The 12,766-nt window shown below is 42.0% G+C and overlaps 1 protein-coding gene across 5 annotated transcripts; it reads right to left on the bottom strand.

Annotated features, from left to right (window-relative positions):
• Positions 1-5: 5 nt before the first annotated feature.
• Positions 6-12,766, bottom strand: TPMT (thiopurine S-methyltransferase). Of its 5 annotated transcripts, none has more exons than XM_027676062.1 (10): positions 12,675-12,766; positions 12,065-12,226; positions 11,203-11,295; positions 10,002-10,134; positions 9,472-9,524; positions 5,593-5,667; positions 4,765-4,850; positions 3,679-3,723; positions 2,816-2,901; positions 6-2,053 (listed from the first exon to the last, which is right to left on the bottom strand). In XM_027676062.1, exons 2-10 carry the CDS (start codon positions 12,202-12,204, stop codon positions 2,027-2,029), a joined length of 738 nt encoding a protein of 245 aa, XP_027531863.1. In that variant the 5' UTR covers positions 12,205-12,226; positions 12,675-12,766; the 3' UTR covers positions 6-2,026. The 5 variants fall into 5 exon arrangements, with proteins under 5 accessions (XP_027531863.1, XP_027531865.1, XP_027531864.1 ...); XM_027676064.1 differs by lacking the exon at positions 2,816-2,901 and having other exon boundaries at positions 6-961; positions 1,927-2,053; XM_027676063.1 differs by lacking the exon at positions 2,816-2,901.

Below are 12,766 nucleotides of genomic sequence, written 5' to 3'. Positions count from 1 at the left end.
CTGGAAGGCGCTATAATGTCTCCCTGGAGTCTTCTCCAGGCTGAACAACCCCAACTCTCTCAGCCTATCTTCATAGGAGAGGTGCTCCATCCCTCTGACCTTTATTTCATCAGATTTCTCTTGCTGTTCTGGAAAACTTTAGAAAACACAATGAAAATATTTACATTCATCACTAGTGACACCTTTCTCAGACACACGTCTTGTAAGGTACAATGAACAGCGTGTGCTTGTTCTGCAAGGTCTATTTACAGTGTATTCTCAGAGTAACTGCAGGGTACACACATGGCAGAGGCCTCTTACACATCCCAAAATGGCTCATTTGGCACGTGGCATTGCTTTTGCCAGGTTGTCACATGGGAGTCCTGCACAGGACATCACAGAGCATGCAGCAGCCTCATGCTAAGCACCTGGCCTTCTGAGGCTATCATGTGTCTGGAAGTCTGAGATAAACTTCAGCAGCTCTCACGTTGCATCCAGAAAAAAAATTTTTGGATTCAAAGAAAGGAGATGCTTTATCCTGGTAGCTGCAGTAGTGACCAGAAGTGAAAACATACAAAAATAACAGCTCTGAGCTTGCCCTGGCCCGCTGGCTACATCTCTTCTCTCTGTCGACCTGACTGACCTTGAAACATGAGTATCTACAAGCAATATCGAGTGTTGCGATGGGCTGCAGGCGTGAGGACCACTGTGCTAAAATCATTAGACCCATTTGCAGCTCTAGGACTACAACAGTCTAAAATGCCTCATGGCTTTTACTTGCCTTCTATTCTTGATGAATTATGATATGCTACATCACAAAACAAGCTGCAAAGGGGAGAAGTTCCAGTGCTCTGTCACCCTCAAAGTAGAGAAGTTTTTCCTTATATTCAGATGGAACTTCCTGTGTTTCAGTTTGGGCCTGTTGCTCTTTGTCCTGTTGCTGGGAAACACTGAAAAGAGTCTGGTCCCATCCTCTTGACACCTGACCTTAAAGATATTTGTAAGCATTGATGGTGTCCTCTCAGTTTTGTCCTCTCCAGGATAAATAATCCTAGCTCTCTCAGCCTGTTCTCATAAGAGAGATGCTCTAGTCCACTAGGCATCTTCATAGCCCTCTGCTGGACTCACTCCACTATGTCCCAGGTCTCTCTTGTACTGAGGAGCCCAGAACTGGGCAGAGCACTCCAGATGTGGCCTCACTAGGGCTCATTAGAGAGGCAGGATCACCTCCCTTGACCTGCTGGCCAGTCTTCCTAATGCATCCCAGGAGACCAGCGGCCTTTTTGGCCACAAGGGCACACTGCTGTCTTATCTTGTTGACCACCAGGTCATTCTCCGTAGAGTTACTTTCCAGCCTGTGCTGATGCCCGGGCTTATTCTTCCCCAGGTGCAGGACCCTGCACTTGCCTTCATTGAGATTCACTAGGTTCCCCTCTGCTCAGATCTTGAGCCTGTCCAGGTCTTGCTGAATGGCAGCACAGCACTCTGCTGTGTCAGCCACTCCCCCAGTTTTGTATCATCTGCAAACTTACTGCAGGTATGTTCTGTCTCTTCATTGAGGTCATTGATGGGTAAGCTGGACACGGCTGGAGCCAGTTCTGAGCCTTGGGAACACCGCTTGCTCCAGCCTCCATCTAGATTCTGTGTCACTGATCACAACTCTCTGAGCTCTACCATTCAGCCAGTTCTCAATCCACCTCACTGTCCACTAACCCAACCCACACTTCCTGATCTTACCTATGAGGATGTTATGGGAGACAGCGTCAAAAGCCTTGCTGAAGTTCAGGTAGACAACATCCACTGCTCTTCCCTCATCTACCCAGATAGTCATTGCATCAGATCAGTCAAGCATGATTTCCACTTGGTGAATCCATGTTGACTACTCCTGATAACCTTCTTTTCCTCCACATGCTTAGAGATGACATCCAGGATGGGTTGTTCCATCACCTTTCCATGGATTGAGGTGAGGCTGACTGGCATGCAGGTTCCTAGGTCCTCCTTCTTGCCCTTTTTGAAGCCTGGAGTGACACTGTCTTTTCTTCAGTCCTCAGGCACCCCTCCTGTTCTCCACAACCTTTCAAAGATGATGGAAAAAAGCTTAGTAATAACACCCACAGCTCATTTGGCACTCTGAACCCTCTCACCCTACAAGCCTTGTGCTGGTTTGCCAGCTCATAGCTTTTGAACAACTGCCAAGACATTTTCTCCTCATACTCCTTTTTCCCTTTACTATCACTCAGTTTGCTTCCCTCCAGTCTTCCTTGCTTGATGGTAATTCCCCCTTGGCAGCTGCTGCCTTGCCTTGCCCGCTTACTGCCAGCTCTTCACTGGACTTATATTCACAACTAACAGGGACATAAAGTAGCAGCTTCCCACCTCTCTTGCCCAGCTGCCCGGTCTGGTGCAAGGCCAGCATTGTGGAAAACAGTGTTTGAACAGCAGCTGACCACTGCTCCCAGGGCTGCCAGCTGACAAGGCTGATCCACAGAGTGCTGGGCAGACAGCAGCAACAGCCAAAAAGGAACAGGAATGTTTCTTTCTCCCAGCTCAGATGATTTGAATCGATATGTAAGAAAAAGATATACTTTAATAATGCTTGTTTGTGCATGGAGTTTAAGAAAATCTGTGCACATATCAAGGCAGTGAAGGCAGCTGTGTAGAAGAGCTGACTTCGTAAGAAAAATGGACAAAAATGTTCCACAGGTATTTTTCTGTACACTAGAGCCTGCTTCAAGAATGCCCTATTTTAAAATGTGAGATAAAAATAAAAGGAAGATGGGAGGCAAGTTATTTTAATTAATTTTAATCAAGCTACAAACTTTAGTATATATAGCACCTCCAGAAAATAATCTAGTCCCCATTGTTTGTGCTTTTCTGAGAAGTCATCGACTTTTTCAAGACACTGAATTTCACAGCAGTTGCCTGAAAAGGAGGAAAGAGTAACAAATTAGTGAATGATTAGTTACTGAAAAATGAAAACTGTCCAGAAAAAAATAAATCTTATCCACAGATTTCCTTACAGTCCCTAACGCAGTGACATAAAGGCACTTGAGAAAACTTATCTGCCTCTTTTGCACTGGGACGCAACTGTCTTTACCAATGACTCACTGCACACAAACATTGCAGGAGTCTCAGAAAGTTGTAAATTAAAAAGTGCAATTTTAAAGCATATCAGAAGGAACTTTTAAAATTAAAATCCTGCCATAACTCCAACATTCATTATTTTGATGGATTTGAGTTGTATGTTTTTAGCATTTTCTTTGTATAGCATGTTACTTTTTTTTCTTTGTCACAAAAGTACAGCAGAAAATGTAGCACTGGTAGGCCTTATATTAAAACCAGTGCAGCTGGTTGATGAGGTGCAGACAAAGACAAAATGGTCAAGTGGGACTAAGACAGCATCTACAAGATCACTGAGTGCAGTATGAATCCTGGGAGAACAAAAAGATGCCACAGGGAGGCAAGAGATTGCTTGTCTCTTGGGTTTTCTTCATATCCTTTGGAGAGACAAGAATTTTCCTTGACTGCAAAATCCCTGTGGCTAAATGGTATTTATTTTTCCTGGTATTTTTCCATGACTCCAGCCCTTAGATAAGAAGCAAATGACTGTATCACTTGTCATAGGGCAAGGTAGAGGCATATAAACACGTTTACTCATTTTGGAAAAAATTCCTAAGGGTTAGCTGAAATATTACTTACCAAACAAGCTTTTAATTTCGGATTCAGGAACATAAAATGGTGGGCCTGAAAGAAAAGGGGTGAAGCTAATCAGACAGAAGACGCTGAAAGAATATAAACATCTACACTGCAGTAGGAGAGCCAGCCCCTTCACTCACAACACCTGGCCTGTAATTTGGCCCCAGGATGTAGGACCATCAGCAACAACCAGAAAACAACATGTCCAAGAACTTGTGACACCTTGGTGGGCCACCAGACAGCTTCAGGTGTTGCTGCTGCATCATGTCCAGCTACAGCCAGAGAATCATGAATGTGACGTGGATACAACACTCTCAGTGTGCTGTGTGAATCCAGCCTACAATCTCTTTATACTACAGTGGCATAATTAAAACTAAAAGTTGAACAATGCGAGAGGGAAAGCAATGAATTAAACTATTGTTGCCCATGAAAACAAGACGTAATTTTTTCAGGGATAATTATGCTGAGGGTCCCAAAAGCAGCAAGAAATCTCTTTCTTTTGTGTGTTAATATTAACAAAAAATATAATCTTTTAAAATACCTCAGTATACACTTTTATATATATATATATGTATATATATAGTATATACACTTCAGTATATACTATAAAAGGAAAGAATACCTCGTGATTTTATAAAACTCCACCTCTTCCAAGTATATTCAGAGCATGGTAGTGGCTGGGAGAGAAGCACAATATGGGCAACATGTTTGGTCGAAAGCATTGGGTAAACAGCGCAAAGCTGATGTTCTTGGGAGTGTTTCAATCTCCCAAGGCCAGACAGGATGTTACTAAGCATTCACACTTCCAGCTTCATTGTCACAGCCACACTTCCAGTTTCATTTTATTGTTAATATACCATGTCTGTCCTCAACTTACCCTTAGCATGTCTGAATGCTAGAGAGAACCCAAATTTAGTCTCAAGCTTGGTCAATATCTAAAATTTTTAACACACATTTATACTGGCATGATCAGCTAACAAAGCTATAGAGATAAAAAACTTGGAGAAGATACAAATATATATATTACACCTATCTACAATCTGTATTAAAGCACACAAAATCATAATGTGAACAGCAAAAAGCTCTCACCTTTGTGTTTGTTTGGATCATATGAAACCGTAACAAGGAGATAAGAAGAATTCTTCTCCATTAAGTTGATCATCAAACTGGCATAGCTAAAAGGAGAAAGTTATACTTTATTATTTTTGTAAAGCATTCAAGCATAGCATGCAAAATACTCAAGAAAAGAGGCAACGTGCATTTCTGTGCATTTGAACTGAACTGCACAAAGACTAAACAAAACTTAGTTTGAATTTCAGGAGTATGAAATTCATGCTACACATGGAAAACCTCAAATAAGAGTTATGTTTACTCCTCACAAACAAGCATTTATCCTTTTTTTTGCATATTCAACTCAAAACTAACAGACAAACCAAGTATTCACCTGTCACAGTCTACAATACAGTGCACAATACAGTACTGATCTTTTAAAATTATTGTGAATTCAAGATTATGTATCTAATTAAAAGATAATGGGAGTAGGTTCAAACTAAATTTGGGTTGGCTATAGGCAGGAATGGAAATTTGGAATCAAGGGAAGTGAGAAGAAAAAGAAAACAGAGAAGAGAAGCAGATGTGGTGAAAGGGAAATAATAGAATTCAGATGAGACTTGCAGCTCTGCTTCTAATTGGTTGGAACAAACCACATATTTTCCCACCAAGAGGCAGGGTGGCTTCCTGAAGGAAGTTCACAAATCTAGAGTACAACACTCTGCGACTGCAGCAGATGCTTGCGGTAGAGAAAAACTTGTGTAGGTTAGCCCTTTAAACGAATGAGGACTCATCAACGAGTGGCAGGAGGAAAAACTTGTCGCTGCATACAGCAGAATAAAGACAATAACAATGCAATTTACTAACCGTTGTCTGTCACATGGATTCACAGCTACAAGAGCTCCTCTGTCCCAAACTCCATCGAACTTGCCAACTATTGAGCTATTGGGAGATAAAGAAAAGGCTTAAAAATAGTAAAATGGCATCTTCATCTTTGATCAGATACCTTTGTGAAGTCACAAGGATGCAGATTCCCCACTAGCTTTTTGTTATGGTGCAGCATTTTCATGATCCACACCAATGTGATCTGGAACGCAAAAAACCTCCCTGGTACATGGCCTTGTGATAGTAAAAAGGTGCTGGAACTGGTCGGTGTTTCCCCATCATTAGGGGGTGCTGAGACAAGGCAGGGAGGAAGGAATGTAGCTTTAACACATTCAGGCAACAAGTCTCAGTGCTTGGTAATCACACCCTGCTGTCACCCTTGAAATAGTACTAACATGTACTCAGCACATCAACAGTTCTTGACCACCTTCTAAAACCCATGCATGATTTCAAATGCAGGCTAAGGAAGGTGCCTTATTGCTTTACTATCAGTGAACTCAGCACATCCAGTAAGTTTAAACACCTCAATTCCCAGCTATGTGCTCAGGACAGTTAGCTTCAGCTTTCAATTTGTTTGATGTTGGAAAAGGTAAGTTATACTGCTGTTTGCCTCAGTGTAACACTACCACTGACATTAATTTTGCCTCTGGTTATGCTGGCAGATGGCTTCAGTGACCACCCAAAACCTGCAAGTGGGCAAGACTATCAAGAAGTGCCTTTATTGATGGGCTGTAAGAGCAGTAAGGGTGACCCTAAGATAAGAATATTTGGGGCATAAGAAGAGCCTTGTTTCTGGTAATTATTAAAAAAGGAGTTTAGAGAATAAAGTAGTAATAATGTAAATTGCATAACTTTAAGGAAAGTTTGAATAGGTTTACTTAGTGAGAAAAATATGGCATGGAATTGTGCAATACCTTTTGGCCTACTGGGAAGGTGTCAGAGTCCAATTGCACCACCTCTGCCTTCACCTGTGTACTGGTTTTGGCTGGGGTAGAGTTATATTTCTTCCTAGTAACTTTCATGGGGATATATTTTGGATTTGTGCTGAAAATAGTGTTAATAAGACATGAATGTTTTAGTTACTGCTGAGCAGCTCTTACACAGCATCAATGTCTTTTCTGCTCCTCACACCATGACACCATGATGTGAGTAGGTTGGAGGTGCACAAGAAGCTGGGAGAGGACACAGCTGAGCCAACTAACCCCAACTGAGCAAAGGGATACTCCAGACCATATGTTGTCATGCTCAGCAAAAAAACCTGAGAGGGAAGCTGCAGGGGAAGGAGGGGTTGCTGCTTGGGGACTGGCTAGGCATCAGTTGGTTGGTGGTGGACCACTTGTCTTTTCATTTGCACCACTTGTCTTTCTGGGGTTTTATTTTCCTCTCTCTTTGGTCATTGTTTTTTTTTTTTTTTAATTTTTCTTACGATTTCTTTTTTAAATTTATTTTTAATTATTAAACTGTTTTTATCTCAACCCAGAAGTTTCTTTCTCACTTTTACTCTTATGATTGTCCCTATCATCCCATGACAGGGGCAGTGGGCAAGCAGCTGTGTCGTGCTTAGCTGCAAGCCAGGGTTAAACCATGACAATTTCTCTCTGCCCACTGCTATTTTCATTGCAATGGCATTGCTAAGTCTCTGGCATCTAACCAAGAAGCTGATCTTGTATTTCCCACTCTACTGAGATGAGACATGATAACACTTTTAAGTGCTGACTTCTTTTAAAATTTGCCAAGTCTAAGCATCTAATTTAAATAACCACCCCCTTAACTGAAGGGAGATTTTTAAGGAGACAGTTAAACACGCAATGGACCTGTGGAGCACAAAGGAAAGTCTAGTGGAGTAGGTGACAAACTTGATCTTCTGAGGCTTGAAGGCTGTTCTCCTCTCTGGAGGCTGTTCTCCTCTCTGCATAGACAAGTCTGCTGCATGACCTCAGGCCAGCCACTGAAGTTTTCTGCACTTGGTTTTTCTTCCCAACTTTAATCTGGTCTAACTGGAATGGTGGCAGTGGCTCCACACAGGCATTTCATGTATTCTACTCCCCACAGATTTCATCAGGGCCTACAGTCATCACAGACTGGAGGCAGGCTCATGCTGTGGCCTTGCCCCGATCTCCTGGTTGCCCAGATCTCAGGACCTGCTGAGTGTCTGGGTGCTCCTTGCCCATCTGCACATCTGTAGTTAGGTACTACTACAACTAACAAAATTTAACACACAAATCAGAAATTCACATATTGGCGGAAAAGCCACTGGATTTAAGGAACAGACTTGTGAATTTCTATCTCTGCACATGTTTAGTAGCTTCAGTCAATGCAATTTTTTTACTTTTTTTTTTTTTTAAGTCTTGTAGCCACAATTGTATTAGGAGGTACAATGGTTGTGTAATATAACTGCTGTACATTCGTCTCAGAGTTCCCACAAAGAGCAGTAATTCCTGTTACTGTTTAACTAGCAAGAGTCTATGAAATGACGCATTTTGACAAAAGTCAGCAGCACATCTGAGTTCTCCTCTAAAGAATGCTAGGCTAATGGAGATCAAAAGGACCTGTTAATAGGCCAAGCTTAGCAAGAGAGAAATAAGTTTAATTTCCATAATTACTGGGTAATTAATCAAATTGTCTGTACACAGAAATTGGAAGAGTGTGTGCATTTTTCTAGTTATGGGTATCTGCTGACTGCTTAGGGAATGCAGTTCATTCTGCATCCCAGAACATCAATCTGCCAATTTATTTTGTCAACGAGAAACTACATACTGGATCTAGTAATATGCACTGAAATTGTCACTAATTACCTAATTTTGTTCATTTCAAAGTATAATTCCACCATGTTGTGATGGAAGTTACAGGTTTCACCACACTACTTGCTACAAAACTTATAATGGAATTTTTCAAAAATTTCTGAGAAGCTTAAGCAATCCCTGAGAAACTTGTCAACTCGCAGCAAGAAGGATTCATAGGGATCTACGCAGCAGTAGCTACACTGCAGGGGCAAGGCAGGGGAGAAACCAGGCAGTACCTACAAAGTCATGTTCATATACAGCCCTTTTGTTCCCAGGCACTCACTTTGCAGGCCTAGTTACACATACACTACTCAAACCAACTGGAGTCAGCTGCAGGAGCAGAAGTCTTAGTAAAGGTTCTAGTGTCTGAAAGACTTTGGACTCTAGTAATGAACAGTCTTTTTTTCCAATTTATGCAGATTGAAGTAAAAAAAAAAAAGGATTGTATAGTAAACACCATGTTCTGGTGTCCTAAACTACCTATTAACCCTGTATATGTACTAGCTCTGGAAAGCCCATTGAAGTAAAGATGAAGACTCGACCTCCTTCTTCTTACTGAACAGCCATGGAACAAATTCTTGTTCCTGACAGTTGTTTATAAGAAAAGCAAATCAACACAAAAAACTTCACCAAAACCTTATAATCTAGGGAAAATCATGTCTGAGTAAGAAGTGCAAGAGCAGGGAACTGTCATGCTAAGACACCTCTGGGTATATTCTCTTTACTTTTATAAAGCTACTCTGATAAAGGGATAGTGCTAGTGTTTTGCACCACAGAATTCATCAATAATGTTAAAGATAGTTTGATTTTACTGTAAAAGCAAGCATGTCTTTCTATAGCTTTCACAGAATGGCTTAGAACAAGAAGCCCATTTAAAGATAATTAGTTGGCATCCCTAATGGTCAACAACAGAGTTAAGTTTTTGTTGGAGACTGGCTATTTACATTTATCATACAAGTTAATGGGAGTTTTCTTGACAAATCTTTATGTCTGATTCAAGTAAAATAATGGCAGTATTATGACAGTACTAATGCATGTTCTATAATAGAGATTTGTAAAACACACTGTGTTTTCCTACCTGGACAAATCATAAATACTGCAGCAGTACAGGGAAATGTTGCCAGAGGTACTCTACAATAAAAAGCGAAGGAAACAATACTTATGAGCAAACTATGCACACATAAGTATATATTTATACTTTATACCTTAAAACATACACATATATTATTTTTTAAATATACACTTATGTATAATGGGGAAAAACTGTAAGAAATATTTTTAGTTTTAATTTACTGAGGTAACTCTCCTGATCCCCTGCAGAGAGGTTCTAGCCTATCAAGACATGCAGCTGTCCAATTTTAAAATACATTCCCTTTGCATTCCCTCAGGTGCTTCACTGTCATAAGAAAAGAAGGCCAAAGTTGTAAGTTCAAACAAATAACTTCTCAGTCCAAAATTACAACTCAGAGCTTCCCTTCAGACCTCTTCAGGAGAGGTGAATGATTACTAGTAAAATAGAGGCATAAAAGCAGAACAACTTGTTTGCTCAGTTATGCCTGCATTGCATGATTAATGACACCAGATCATTTGACAATGCAGGAAACATACCTGGAACATTTTTCCTCCTGAAATCTCTGGGACTGGTTCCTCACAATAAGGCAGACTGTGTTCTGAAAAAAATTCCTTCAGTGCTTGTTCGCTGACTTCCACACCAACAACGCTGTGTCCCATGTCCGCCAGCCTGCACACAGAAGAGAGAGGTGCCAAGTTTACGTGAGGCCCACAGGTTGGGCCTTTACCAAATGTGTATCTCTCATGTAGGATTTATTGACTAGGGAAACCCTGGTTTTAGGATGCACTGGTACGTCTAATCCTGACTTTCTGGACCATTCACATTATATCGAACACCTCCCCTCCATGATCTGAGCTTAAATTAGCACCCCTTGACATACAGTTGACAAGGACTTAGAGGCTTTATTTAAATTCAATGAAGTATTAATTTACTTCTATGGATTCAATGAAAACAGGTGGTCACACAGAGAAACTGTCCATTTCAGAAACGTGTTCTGCTCTGAACTGTGGCAGCTGAGGCACGTTGTCCACCTAGCTGGCTCTGTGGCTTGGTAAGAATAGCCAGCGAGGGAGGTGTGGTAACCTCTGCACTGCTGCAGCTCAGTGCAACAGCAACATATGTCAGAGCCTGCAGTCAGCCTGGAAAGTAGTAACTGTGATAAAATCTGATAACTGGGACTAACTAGATTCCTTGAGGATGCAGCTCAGTCACAGTTTTTTTGTTTGTGCCACCCTCTCCAAGAAAAAAACACTGGCTTATATAGGCCCTAATTAAAAAAATAACCTCCACCAAAAAAAAAAGGTAAAAAGAAAACAATAAATGTAAAAAAAGAGGAAGTTATATCTAGCCCAAATCATTTAAATTCCCAGCATGATATGCTATGTGGTCTCTTGGAAATGTGCTCTGGCACAACCAATCAGTTTAAGATGGAATTGCTACCAAAACCAGCAATGATAAGGACTTCACTCACTCTGTCTGTCATAAATTCAGCATTCCCCAAGCTGAACTCAGGACAATGAGGAGGACTTTCAGGTTAATCCTTATCCATCCCATTTATGCTAGTATACAAAACACCAGCAAATGAAACCAAACTTCCTTATCCCTTCAGCTTCCAGTGACGCTAAATTCCTACCAGAGGAGATGCGGCACAATTCCATTGGCCAGTATAAGGTTGGGAATTCCCCCTCTCCCTCCCCATACCAACTGAGATTTTTGCTGTTGTAATCTATGTTTTACCATTTCATCTCTACTGCTTTACCACAAAGTGGGAAAAATATCCTCAGTCCACTCTTGCCATTTAAAAGAACATCCAGATACTTCTGGAGGAGCCTGTAGAAGAAGACACATTTTACTTAACTCTGCAAGTATTTGTGCTGACACATTAAACACCAAGTGCTACACGTTGTGGCAGGTAGCACACAAATTGCATGATGGAACACAGGTTCTTAGCTCAACCTGCTTCATGCCATTAGAAATAAAAACATAAAATGAAAACATTCACCTTCCATTTACTTAGAAAGTAAATTTCATTTCTGTCAGAAATTAACACATTTATGGTTGCTCTATTTTCTGTTTGTCTTTTCAAGTAAGCAGACCAACCCATCCACCTCTAAGAGGGCCATAACAGAGATTTTTAAACAGAATGATTATTGAACTTCTGTATCAATCAAGTCACTCCCATAGGACTTGAAAGACTATATAATCAGGTTTGCTTTCTTAGGTCCCTGTTTTCCAGTGCACAGCAGTTGCTCCGATGCCCTCCACATATGTTTTTCAGGCCTCGGTTTCACAACTTATGAAAAGCAGTGCAAAGCTTCTGCATCAGAAAATTTAAGATTTTTAGCTAAGCTATCCAAGTTTTAAAACCTGATTCAAAAGTTCTAAACTAATTTCAATACTTTCTTTTCTCTGTCCTTTTTTTTGACAATTGTAGGCCACAAAAATATGTATATTTATTTTAGTTCCAAGTTGTGCCCGTATAAAATAATTTTCCTTTTGCAAATGTTCCATTTTCAACTAAGAGTTTCTCAAATGAGCCAAGTAATTAATTTCACAGCATTTCTTAAAACAGCTTAGGCAGAAGAGTGAAGTCACGTACGGATGTCCTTGTTCCTTGTGAAACCCGATGTTACCCACTTCCCATTTTTGTAGCCATTCCTCCTCAGTCACCACTCTCTCTTTCTGTGACCCAATATCAGAGCCTTCCAGGAGCCCGGGTGCATCCGCTGAGTGGTCCATCGCCTCCAAGGAGTGCTAGTAGCTGTGAAAAATGAGAGAAAAAATACCCCCACCCAACGCATAGTTTGGAATTAGCTCTTACTTCCTCGAATCGAACAAAAATTTAGTGCATTTTAAGAGATTACTGTTTGGCGACTATCGCAGCGTAGCTGTACAGAACGCGAAAGAGCACACTCGTGTTACCGATGGCTTCAGGCAGACCCCGTTTCCCGGGGCGAAGCCGGCTGAGCGCGCCCTGTCCAGCACTACGGGATCGCCGGTGGCCTCTCGTTTGGCAGCCATCTGGAAGCCCCCCTACCCCGGTAAGTAAGGAGGGAGATGCCGACACTTCTCTCTCTCACGGGAAACCCGCGGGCAGACGGCGGGGGGACCAGCGGCTTGCGGCCGGGGAGACCCGCGGGGTGACCCGTCGGGGCTCAGCACCGCCCCCTCAGCGCCCCCCGCCCGGGCGGCCGCGGCAGCGGCGGTACCTGCGCGGCGGCGGCAGCAGCAGCGGGTCCCACGAGGCGGCGGGGCCGGGGCGGTGCCTCCCCGCCCTCCCCCTCGCTACGCACCGCGGAGA

This window comes from Neopelma chrysocephalum, unplaced genomic scaffold (genome assembly GCF_003984885.1).
Source record: "Neopelma chrysocephalum unplaced genomic scaffold, ASM398488v2 Primary Assembly neopelma1_26, whole genome shotgun sequence".
NCBI lineage: Eukaryota > Metazoa > Chordata > Aves > Passeriformes > Pipridae > Neopelma > Neopelma chrysocephalum.
Note: the sequence above shows the minus strand (reverse complement) of the source record. Positions and strands in the feature narration are given on the sequence as shown.